Source organism: Oryzias latipes, chromosome 8, assembly GCF_053564925.1.
Source record: "Oryzias latipes strain Hd-rR chromosome 8, Olatipes_Hd-rR_3.1".
Lineage (NCBI taxonomy): Eukaryota > Metazoa > Chordata > Actinopteri > Beloniformes > Adrianichthyidae > Oryzias > Oryzias latipes.
Window position 1 is genome coordinate 13,203,464 of NC_136244.1, and position 12,273 is coordinate 13,215,736.

The 12,273-nt window shown below is 43.1% G+C and overlaps 1 protein-coding gene across 2 annotated transcripts; it reads right to left on the reverse strand.

The window, feature by feature from the left end:
- Positions 1–2,491: 2,491 nt before the first annotated feature.
- On the reverse strand, positions 2,492–7,640 carry LOC110013768 (SCAN domain-containing protein 3-like). 2 transcript variants are annotated; one of them, XM_078951484.1, is made up of 3 exons: positions 6,029–7,640; positions 4,177–5,904; positions 2,492–4,089 (listed from the first exon to the last, which is right to left on the reverse strand). In XM_078951484.1, exons 2-3 carry the CDS (start codon positions 4,663–4,665, stop codon positions 2,833–2,835), a joined length of 1,746 nt encoding a protein of 581 aa, XP_078807610.1. In that variant the 5' UTR covers positions 4,666–5,904; positions 6,029–7,640; the 3' UTR covers positions 2,492–2,832. The 2 variants fall into 2 exon arrangements, with proteins under 2 accessions (XP_078807610.1, XP_023813414.1); XM_023957646.2 differs by having other exon boundaries at positions 4,177–7,640.
- Between the last annotated feature and the right edge of the window lie 4,633 nt (positions 7,641–12,273).

Sequence of the window (12,273 nt, forward strand, 5' to 3'; positions counted from 1 at the left end):
GTTGTTGACACCAAATTCTGACCCTACCTTTAGAATGTAGCAGCAGAAATGGAGACTCAACAGACCAGGCAACCTTTTTTCAATTTTCCAATTTTGGTAAGCCTGTGGGTTTCCTGTTCTTAGCTGACAGGAGTGTAGCCTGGTGTGGTCTTCTGCATTTGTGGCCCATCTGCCTCAAGTTTGGACATATTGTGCGTTCAGAGATGGTCTTCTGCAGACTTCTGTTGTAACCAGTGGTTATTTGGGTTGCTGTGGCCTTTGCATCAACTGGAACCAGTCTGGCCATTCTCCTTTAACCTCTTGCATCAACAAGGCCTTTCCACCCACAAGAACTTTTTTTTATGGTTGTGGATGAAAATCTGAGCAGATCAGCAGTTTCTGAAATAATCACACCAGCCTAGGTGGCACCGACAACCATGCCGTGTTCAAAGTCACTTCAATGCCTTTATTTCTCATTCTGATGCTTGGTTTGAACTACAGCAGATTGTCTTGACGATGTCTACATGTCTAAATGCATTGAGTTTCTGCCCTGTTATTGGTTGATTAGAAATTTGCATTACCGAGCAACAGGACATGTGCCTGATAAAGTCTCGAGTGAGTGTACTTCAATTGTTTCTTTTACCCACAAAGTTATGAAAAGGAAATTTTCAACTAAAATAGGAGCACAAAAAGTAAAGGCCAGTAAAATCACTATACCATGTGAAATACTTTTAATTCAACATGTTTTATGTAACCAGTAGGTCTTTGAGCAAAATAGGATTCCACAAAGAAAAGCCTCGAAAGAAAAAATCTGCCACCTTTTAGAAATATACCTTCACATTCCACTGGCGCCAACAACACCGTGGAAAAACAGAACAGGAGCAGACAGAAAAAGGAAGTGAGTGAAGTGATCACGTTGTCACCACCACTAAATATGGTGTCACCAGTGGTCGTAGAAATGGGAACAGGTGTGGTCAAAAGTTCTGATTTTATACAAATAAAGTTCTTGTCCATGTCAAAACCTGGGGGATCAAAAGTAACAAAGTGTGGTTCCATGCCAGCGATAGATTCACTGATCCATCTCTGGTACCGGGACACCTCGGCGTAGACTTTAAGAGGTCCACAGGTGTGTTGGAAACCTGCAACTCCAGCTAGAACCCACTCTGCATCGCCTTTAATCACCAGTGGAGATCCTTGAAATACTTACAGGGGAAAAAGACATTTTTTTAAATTGGTGTGAGTACTTTAAGATCATTACCGTTTTTTATATTGGTTGGCCATGTTTGGAAAATGTGATATCTCACCTAATAGAGTGAACAATCCAAATCACAAACACCGCTTGTTCACATTTCCATATTCATGGTGTCTGTTAGGGTTGAGAGGAAGGATTCCAAAGCAGAGACTGAAGCCCGAAGGCAGGTTGACAAATTTATTCCTTAGGAACAAAAACTAAACAAAACAAAAACAGGATGCTGAATTCACCAAGCTAGACAGATATACAGGACAGATGCTAAGAGCTACTGAATAGTAATCATCTGGCAGGGAGAAAGAGAAAGGTGCAGGCTTTTAAAGACATGGTGATGAGATGAGAATCAGGTGTGCAATGTAGAGAAGCACCAGGGGAAAGGTCAGCCACGCCCCCTGCTCCACTCTGATCATAACAGTGTTATGCATTCGCAGATTTGTTTTCATTCATGTGACTCCAGTTCACCACAAAAGCTCAGAAAACTCAAGATGCTTATATGAGACTCTTGCATCCGAGGAAGGTGCTGCAAGATTTTTTTCTGAGGAAGCGGGGGTGGAGATGAAGAGCACGCGGGCACATTGGCCTCCAAGAGTTGGTTCCACCTATAACCAAAGTTTGAGCCCCTGCATGGAGAAATGACATCAGCGGACTCAGAAGCAGCTGGAAAATATCCTGATTGAAGATGATCGTGGAGGATAGCTATGATCAAGATGAATGAATGATGGATGAAACTGGTGTTGTGCCAAGATATGCTTCCCCTGCAAGACGCGCCGTACCCGACACTCAAATCGTGCAGGACCTCTCGCACTTAACTGATGAAGGAGGACGCACTGGGCCAGAGTGACAAAGTGACACTCCTAAAGTGCATTATAAAGTACACAACAGTCAATTGCTGTGAATACAAAAAAAACCTCTTTATGTTGAGAAATATTGCAATGTTCTTTAATAAATGTTTTACAAAGCATCAGAAATGTTTCAGACAGGTTTTTGATGGGCAAGGATCAGTGCCAGACATTCTTCAGCCTGGGGGCTGGATTATCTGTATGTATGGGTTCTGCGTAATCACGGGGGTGTCTAGACCAGAGTTGCTTAACCTTTTTGACACTGGGGCCCAATTTTCCCCATACAACGTGATTCAAGGCCCATTCAAATAACATGTTAATGTAAATTGATCTACATCTCGTTCGATTTGTGTTTAATAATTAAATCAAGTCATTTTATGGTTTATTAAAGTAAACTCTTGTGGGAAAAAATGCTACAATATGATCATCTCAAAGACATTTATTTTCACACTGAACAGGTAAACCACAGTTGTCATGCTTAGCACAAATTAGAATTCCAAAAACATTTATGAGGCATTTTGATAAATAAAATTGTGTGGTAATAAAGCAAGCACACTTGAAAATAATTTTGAAATTAAATAAACTGTAAATGACGCTTAAATAAAGTTCTAATTAAAATATTACCTTACAAAATGCTGATGAACTTGACAAATTAGTGGTCTTAACTTTTTTACCATATGTTTCTCTCCAAATCTGTGACAAATTAACAACAGCCACAACAGTCTGTTTTTTAACATGCTACAAATCACATTTCATGTTAACCTCTTAATGCGAGACTTGGGCCTGTCTCTTAGACATGATCAAATCCAGTCTGGGTGGAATGGGGGAAAGGCTCACTCTAAGGGTAGCCTCCAGTGATGCTCTGAGTCTGCTGCGAGCCTTGGTCTTAGTTGTGGCCACAGTTGAGAATCCTGATTCACACAGGTATGTGGTTGTAAAAGGAAGAAGGACTTTAAAAGCCCTCAGTGCTAGAAGTGGGTACTCCTTTGAGACCACAATCCAGAAGGAACCTAGGTCCAGTTTGCCCCACTGCCCTTTTAAAGTGCTGTCAGTGGAAACTTCCAGAAGCTGTGATTCCAGATGTGAGGGCAAAGCAACATCATTTTCAGTGGGATCAACTGAAAATGGGTCCACAACCCACATGTGTCCCTCCCTGGGATCCTCAGGAAAGTATTCAGCAAATTTATTTGCCAGATGTGAGAGATGCTGAGAGACTGAATGACTGATCTTCACCTGAGGTGAGCTTTCCAAAATGTCAGACAAAAGTGGAAACATGTCCAGTCTCTCTTCATGGGCCCTCTTACTCCACAAAGAAAGTTTTTTCTGGAAAGCTTGAACTTTGTCTGCAACAAAAAATATGTTGCTATTTCTCCCTTGAAGTGAGATGTTCAGCTGGTTCAGAAGTGAAAAAATGTCAGAGAGGTAGGCAAGTTTAGCTATGAATGTGGCGTTGGTGTAATGATGTGCAAGAGGAGATTTCTTATCAGTGAGAAAGGAGAAAATTTCATTCCTAAGCTCAAAGATCCGTGTGAGAACAAGCCCTCTTGAGAGCCATCTCACCTCACTATGGTAGAGCAGCTGGACATGATCTGCTTCCATGCCCTCACAAAGTTGAGCAAAACATCTGGAGTTCACAGCATTACTTTTAATAAAGTTGATGGTTTTCACAGTGACATCCATCACCTCATGGAACTCCGGTGACATTTTTTTTGCAAGGTTTTCACGGTGGAGAAAACAATGGGTCCATTTAGCTTCTGGCGCAAGATCAAGTATCTGCTTGATAACACCGCGATGCCTGCCAGTCATTGATGCTGCGCCATCACTGCACACTCCAACACAGTTCTGCCAGTCAAGGCCATTCTCAGTGAAGTAGTTATCCATGCAGCGGAAACATTCCTCAGCTGTAGCTCGAGTTGGAAGTTCTCCACAAAACAGAATGTCTTCTTGCAAAGAGCTATCCCACCGGTAGCGAACAAAAACCAACAGCAGCGCAGCATTCGTGACGTCAGTCGACTCGTCCAGCTGCAAAGAGAAAAAGGGGCTCTTTCTTATTCTCTCCAGAAGCTGCTGCTCAATGTCTGAGGCTATGTCAGCAATACGGTGACTCACAATGTCATTCGACAGCGGGATGGTCTTGAGCTTCTTTGCTGCAGCCTCACCGATCATCTCACGGCACATGTCCACAGCGGCAGGCAGAACCAGTTCCTCCGCTATGGTGAACGCTTTCTTACTCTGCGCCACACGTCTGGCTACGAGGTAGCTGGCCTTTAACGCACACTTAGCGTCGCCAGTCAGTGACACGATAGACCTCCTCTGCATCTGAAGCCCATCATCCTTTCTTTTGAAATAATCCACTGGCTTTCCAATGAGCTTCGGATGTTTGGTTTCCAGATGGCGCTTTAATTTTGACGGTTTTAGTGCTTCATTGGATAATGTCAGCCCACACTCAACACACTGGGCTCTGGGCTCTGCCTCACTGCCTCCGTTCACAAAGCCGAAATTGATCAAATCTGGGTTGTATTTTCGTATAAATTTCGCCTTTGAAGAGGGACTGGCATAACTTTGTACTTCATTTTTTCGTTTTAAAAACTTCTCCATGTTTTCTGCAATTGCTTTCTTCACTCTTGTAATCAGGATCTCCCGTTTATTCTATAAAAAGTACCATCAGAGAACAATTACCACACTAGAATGTCAACGGCACTGTGCTGCGAGTCAGAGGACAGAAAATAAAAATCTTCGACAGTTTTAACACAAATAAAATGGACATTGTGCAATCAGTCTGCGGTAAGACTCCAAGACAAGTTGGAGTCCAAGAAAGAACATGGTCTTGCAGCTGTCCAAAGCAGTGACGTTTGGTGAGGTTGATGACTGGTGAGGCACTGACTCCTCTGGAGTCAAATTTACAATGAAAGAGCTAAATATTTAACCATTAATCCAACAACAGCTAACATCTTATAAAATACACAAAATCAAATTTGTCCTACAGAGAATACTTCTTTTATAGATGGATAGAACACTCTCCTTGGTTAAAAAATTAGTCATATGCACTTTAAGAATAAAGATGTGTTCAGTACACATTTGACCCTCAGTAACGATTTCTGGTATTTTTCCAACTTCAAATTCTGGAGCTTTATTAAGTTATCACAAATTGTCTGTGAAAATTATCATAAAAATAAAAAAATGATTTTACTTACATTTTCATCCACTTTTACTCCCATGTTATTTTTTTAAAAAGCAAACATTTAAAAACATATTTGTCCTCACTTTTTGCATCTGTCTGCCGATCCTTCTCCACAAGAAACTCTGTGATCTGTTGAATTTTTTTCCTTATTTTCCTTTATTTTATGAGTTTCTCATCCTCTGTCTGTTTCTACGGAACTAGTGTAGCTACAAAGCAGCTGTCAGCTCACGTCTGCCCCCTGCTTGTGAGGCATGCCTCACCTGAAGCCGTTTCTGAAGGCCATGCGTCCACGGCACGTGACACGTCTGTGTATTGAGTCTTGCCGTCAGACATGAGACACAGCGCTCCCGAGCCTCACCCGGAGATTCAGCTGCGTCTGTGATCGCGCAACGCTCAAATTCGTCGATTTTAACCTCAGAAACCTTGGAAAATGTGTTAAGTTGACTGAAAATGTATATTTAATACAGATCAGTGGAAAATAATATTTACTTAATTTACCTTTTTCTATTTTATCACGATTATAACAGGTGAGGCTCTGCCTCACTTGCCTCACCTGACCGCACGTCACTGGTCCAAAGACTCTTTTTTAAACTCTGTATTAGGCCCGATCTTACCTCTAGTCCAGCAACTGACAGAACGAGAGGGACGCAGCCCACCTGCAGTTGTGATTTAATTCAGGGTTGTTATAATTTGTTTAAGTTACTCTTTTATTAAGTTTTGACCGAAATAGATCGTTATAAAGTTAACGTTATTAACAGAGAGAACATTAGTACGTCTTACCATCAATCGGATCTCCTAGCGTTTCCCCGGGAAACTGCAGCAGCAGGTGGCGGCCCTCGCGGCCCACAGGTTCAGAACAGATTTTTTTTTCGCGGCCCACTAGTTGGCGCTCGCGGACCGAGATTGGGCCGCGGCCCCATGGTTAAGAATCCCTGGTCTAGACCCTAACCCCTGCGGGGGGAATACTGTAGTTTTGTTCATGTATTTTTATTTGTGTCACTAACAAGGTTGGAAGTTAGCATAGTGACAGTAACGCTTGTTTGTATCGGTCTGTTTTTTCAAGTGTTGCAAACAAGGTTGGGAGTTATCGTATTTTCTGGACTATAAGCCGCTATTTTTGTCACACGGTTTTGACCCTGCGGCTTATTTAATGATGCGGCTAATTTATGCATTTTTTTACGGCCACTAGGGGTGCTCGAGCAGTCTCTGAGAGGAAGGTGAATGCATTATCCTACTTTTGGCAGCGAGCTTATTCATTTTTACACAAAACAAATGTATGTACCTTACACGTTAATATGTATATATTTTCGTATTGTCAGGATTGCCATCTGCATGCAGCTTCTCTTTGCCTTACATGGTTACAGAGGGCATGAAGTGAACTTGTTCTCCAGTAGGTTGTTTCAGTGAATTCCATAAATCCGGATCTGAAGCATGTTTGACTCAACCCTCTATGACTAGGTTGAACTTCAACGTGAAGTTCTCTTTGACTCTATTTATTCTAGTTTCTCTAATCAGGTCTTATTTTTAATTATGATCCATACAGGGGATCCTACAGGGGTCACCACAGCAAACCCTGAAGGGAGATGCCGAAAGGTGAAAAACAAAAACATGTTTACTTTCTGTCCATCATATTTCAGAATATGAAACACTCAAACAACAAAAACTAGATCTTTGCAAAGCAAAAAAAAAACCAACATTTTGTATAATCTAGGCCTTATTTTCTTTCTTTTTTTTTTTTTTAACTTGTCCTGTCCAACAGCTGGGCAGACAGACGAGAGCTGAGGGCCTCTTGTGTTGGACATATTTTGCTTTAAAAAGAGGGGTTATTAATCTTCAGACAAACCAAAGGTATGTCTGAATAAACCCCTTTTGTAATTGAGGCCAAACTTTATTAATTTCAATCATGTCTGAAAATCTTTGGTGTTGGACCGGACGGAAAAGGAAAGAGGGGAAGAAGAGAGAGGGACGCTAGAGAGAGGGGGGGTAGGGGGTGATAATGGGAGGGGAAGGGGGATAAGACCATGAAGCAGCATAAAGCAACAAGTTTACTGGTTGTTCATCATTATGGTAAGGTTCAAATGCAGTACAAAAAGGGCGGGGCCCGTCCACACACACACTCAAATGTTATAAACACACCTGCTAGCTGCAAAAATGTCCACCTGTCGACATGTACACAAAACAGATAGTGTTCACACACGCATATTTATGCCTTAAAACCAACTAGTGTGAAATATTTCAGTCATTCAGTCTTGCAAGCTATTAGTGCAAAGGTGAGCTAACACCAGTGCTCAAGTGAGTGTTTATGTTCTTCTAAAATGGATGGTGGAACGTGAAAAGAAGGAGGGAGAGTGCCCAGCCATCCCCACCCCAAGACCCCCACCGCAGCAGCAGCAGCAGCGGCAGCCGGAATCCCCCCAACGCCACACGGGAACCGGCAGGGAACAACCGCCGCCCGGGCGACCAAGCCCGCCACCCAGGCCAGGGCCAGCAGGGCCGCCGCAAGGCCCCCAGAGCCAGAGGCCAGGGAAGCACGGAGGGAAAGAGAGCGCCGCCCCAGCCCAACCAGGAGAGCAGCCCCCCCGCCGCGCCGGGAGAACCCAACGCAGAGCCCCACCGGAGAAGGACGCCCACAGCCCCAAACGAGCACCCCACCACCACCCAGGAGTTCTTGGCATCCCCCCGCCCCAACCCCAGGTACGAGCCAGGACCCCCCAAGGGAGACCCGCTCCGCACTCCAGGCAGCCATCCGCCCGGCCCACGGTTGGTCCAGGGAGGAGCGAGGCAGGGGGCCCGCCGCCCCCGCCCAGGAGGGGGGAACCCCGGGGAAAAAAAGAGGGCCCACAAGGGGTGTTATAAATATGGCCTGACCAGGCTCGGCCACAGTTGGAAATTTGGCGGGGCCCAGCACTCAGGAGCAAGGACCAGAACCCACCCCCCAGGGACCAGACACCCCTGGCTCAGATGTAATGTGAACTCCCCCACCGCGCGGAGAGAGCACCGCCGGGCCCAGGAAGCCGGCACCCCGGGGACACGGCCGCCGTTGCAAAGGGGCCCGCACCCCCCACCAGGGAAGAGGCAGGGGACAGACGGACCCAGGTCCCACCTTCCTTGCAAAATGTGTGTGCGTGTATGTGTGTTTGAGAGGGTGTGTGTGTGCATGTGTGTGTGTTTATGTTGGGATGTATATATTGAGGGGGGAGGGGTGTGTGTACTAAGGGGGGTGCAGTTAAAATTGGCGGGTAGGGCACTAAGGGGACATCTCCTGATTACTCACAGTGCCGTCCCCTCACCCTCCCCACCAAGGGGCCCTAAATGTCTAAGGTGCGGTTAAAATTGGCGGGTAGGGTGCTAGGAGGACATCCGCTGCTTGCTGGCAGTGATGTCCAAGCACCCCCCCTTACCAAGGGCCCTACATGCCTAAGGTGCAAATAAAACCGAAAGAGGGGGGGCCCACTCCATACGGCAACCATAGGAGGGGGGCCACTGCCTAGTAAACCCCCCCCCAAGGCTCATCGCAGGCTAGCCCCCCACCCCCTCACCCTATTATGAGGTTATATGAGGAAGGGGGTAAGTTGGGGACAGCTGATAGACTGTCCCCCGGTGGTCAAACATCTAGGCCTTATTTTCTTTTGTGAAAGACAAAAAACAAACAAACTTTTTTTTTTTTTTCCAAAAATGAATCTTAGATTCCCTTTAAAACAATATGTAACATTTAAATAATACAGAGTCTGTGAGCTGACGTGGGTAATAAAATAATTCAATTGTTCCCACGAATTAGGATTTCATCACCATGAAAACACATATCCTTACCAAAAAATAATAATTTGTTCCCACGGAATGATTACATTTTTCCCTCCAAATACTGATTCGTTTGAAGAAAGAAGTATTAAAAATAAGGAAAATGCTAAAAGCAGCCTTTTTGTTTTTTGCATGAACCGGAAGTAGTTACTTGTCGGGCAGTCTCTTTTCTGGCTAGCTCTGATTTTGTGGAAACTGAAGCGAATCCTCAGCAGCAGAGCAGACCGACTAAACTTGAACAGGTGAGCTGAATGTTAATTGATAACGTTCCAAATGTTTGGAAGCTCATTTGTTTTATTTACGATTTATTAATGTTTTATTTATTGATGGGTGGTTTGCAGGATCTCTGCAGCCCGATGAACATGGAGCTGTTGCCGACGGCGTCGGTGTCCCTGCAGATGTCCACTTGAATCCTTTCTTCCTCCTCAACTGAAGACAAGATCTCTACGTCTGTGTGACGCTTCCATCTGAGGAGGAGCACCTTTTGGGATTGTCAACGTTCTAATGCTAATATAATAGCCAATTTTCATTCCTCTTTATTGTTTTATGCTGAAACGGGACGTTTCATCTGGAGGAGGGGGCGTATGTAACACTGTTGACTTTTGGTGTTCAGATAACAGTTTGATGACGTAATGAGACAAATGAACTTCAGGGTATGTGAATGAAAAGGAGAATGAAGGTTGCAGCTTGAAAAAAGGCTCCACATATTTCATCTTCAAGCTTGGCTCCGTTAACAGAAAACATTGTTTTTTTTTACTCGTTAATCTATGACTTTTTTCTCGTAAATTTACGAGATTTTAAGTCGTAGATTAATGAGATAAAAACTCGTAAATTTACGAGTTTTTTTCTTGTAAATTGACGACTTTAAAGTTGTATTTAAAAAAAAGACAAAGAGCATTAGATGCAGATGTCACTATGTGGAGAGCTGGGTAAATTTATATTTTTAGACAAACGTAAATTTGTAAGACATTACATTATCTAGTAAGAAAACCCCCTAACCTTGTCCAAATATCACGTAGCTCTCAGGACGGCCGAACAGTTTGAAACTGATTTTTTTTTCTTCCCATCGGTAGGGAAAAAAAGTCCTCATTTCCGTTGTGCTTCGGTTTATGCTGTTGCTGCGGTCATGCTGTTGTGCTTCAGGTCATGCTGTTGTGCTTTTTCTTTTGTATGTAGTGTGAGCCCTGTCAGCCTCTGTAATAAATGGTTAAAAATGCTTGCAACAATGAGTATACCCTAAAACCTTTCAATAAAATAAGCCCCTCATAATAAAATACACAAAAATAAACACAAGTAAAAGACAAATACTATAAAAAGCTAAAGAAGCGGCTGGGTAGCTTGGTTGGTAAGGTAACAGGCTACCCCGCAGGAATCCAGGGTTTGATTCCCAGAGGAGAATAAACAATGGTACTGGGTCAATTAACATATCAATGGCAAGCAATTAACACCACCCAGTGAGGGCCCTTAGGCAAGACCCTTAATGTTACTGCCTCCCAAGTGCAGTTAGGTTGCCCCCCCCCCGGGGATGGGTCAAATGCGGAGAAGAATTTCCCCATTGTGGGATAAATAAAGTATCAATTATTATTATTTTTAAGAGTGAACCCATCATACCAATAACAATATGAAGGAGACCATGTTTGAGACAATGGGACTCTCCCACTGTCAACCATTTCCTCATTGTCCAGGCATAAAGACATTTTTGGAGGATGTGCAAAGTGTTCAAAGTGTTCCGGGGAGGAGGAATGTACTTTTGAAGTTGAGGGACTTCTTCACTGCTTACATGTTCTCTGCAAACTTCCGTGCAATTATTTTGGTCTGTTTTATTGCAGAAGTTCTGTAGACCTTTATCCAACTTTGGCAAGGTAAAGCATATGCCATGCAAAAAAAAGGTTTACAAAGAAAAGTTCTCAAAAAATATGCTTTAAATTGGGAAAAACTATAGAGTTGTTGTTTCTCTTTTGGCTTTTCCCATCAGGGGTTGCCACAGCGAACGAGTCACATGGTAAACTTGGCAATGTTTTTACGCTGGATGCCCTTCCTGACGCAACCTTCTCAAAGCAACCAGGCTTGGGACCGGCACAGAAGTGGAGAAGGGAACAGGGAGCAGCCCGGATTCGAACCCAGGTTTCACGGACCGAAGGCGCCGCAAACCAGCACGAGCTAAACCGGCTCCCTGGAAAAAACTATAGAGTATTAAACAAAAATGATTTGAAAATAGTTTGGGCGGTGGTTCCTCTGGAGGAAATTTGCTAGATTGTCAGAACAGAGGAAGCTAGCCTGTCATAGCAGCTGCCGTCTTGACACCAGATGGAAATAATTTTTTAGAAGTTCCAAATGCATGTAATACAATTTAGCAAACTGTAGAAATTGTTATTTATTCAATATTGCATAAAATGTCACTGTGAAGTCAGTGGTGAATCTAGATTTTAAAAAAATTATCAAATATTAAGATTTGAGAAGACAGAAGTAAAATAGTTGCTAAAATACACACAATAATATAAAACAAATTGTAGAAATTGTCAAATTTTCATGTATTTTTTTTGTTTGTATTGAATTACTAATGTTTATTTATTTTATATTTGATTCAAAGAAAAGTCTGTAACTTAGCCCAGTACCACCAAAGTAGATCACATGCATGAGTCCTTAAATGATTTTGCCATAATTTGGCCATGCTTGCATTTGGATTTAATATACATTAAACTAAACTGTTGTGTTCTTTCACTGTTATCACTAAGGAGTTTCACTCAGCTTGTAGTTTCAATTATGGCTCATGTGTGCAAAAAGAACTGAGTTCTCACCTATCTATCATAATTGGTAACAGGTCAAACAAGATTCCTGTGTTTCAAGATGTTCATGTGTCAAATCTGCACATGAAACCCATGAAACCCGCCTCACAGTCGGATCACACAAGTGGCAGACCAAATTTGGATTTGATTTGAAATGGTTTATTTAAAGCAATCAAATAAGAATAGTACACAAAAACATTACAATCATCAGTTATACATTCATACAATGACGTATCAAACTTTAGATAATTAGACAAATTAGATAATTATACCAGTCCGCTAATGCCAAGCTTTACTGGCTAATCAGAACTCTCCCCATCCGAGGATCGTGTGCCCTCTGCCCTCTTCCAGACTCTTCCTGTCAAGTGGGTGAAAATGCAGTCAGATGTGCCAGCCTGGGGAAATGCAGCTTGGTTTGTTCTGTTGTGTTTGCTTCTGCTT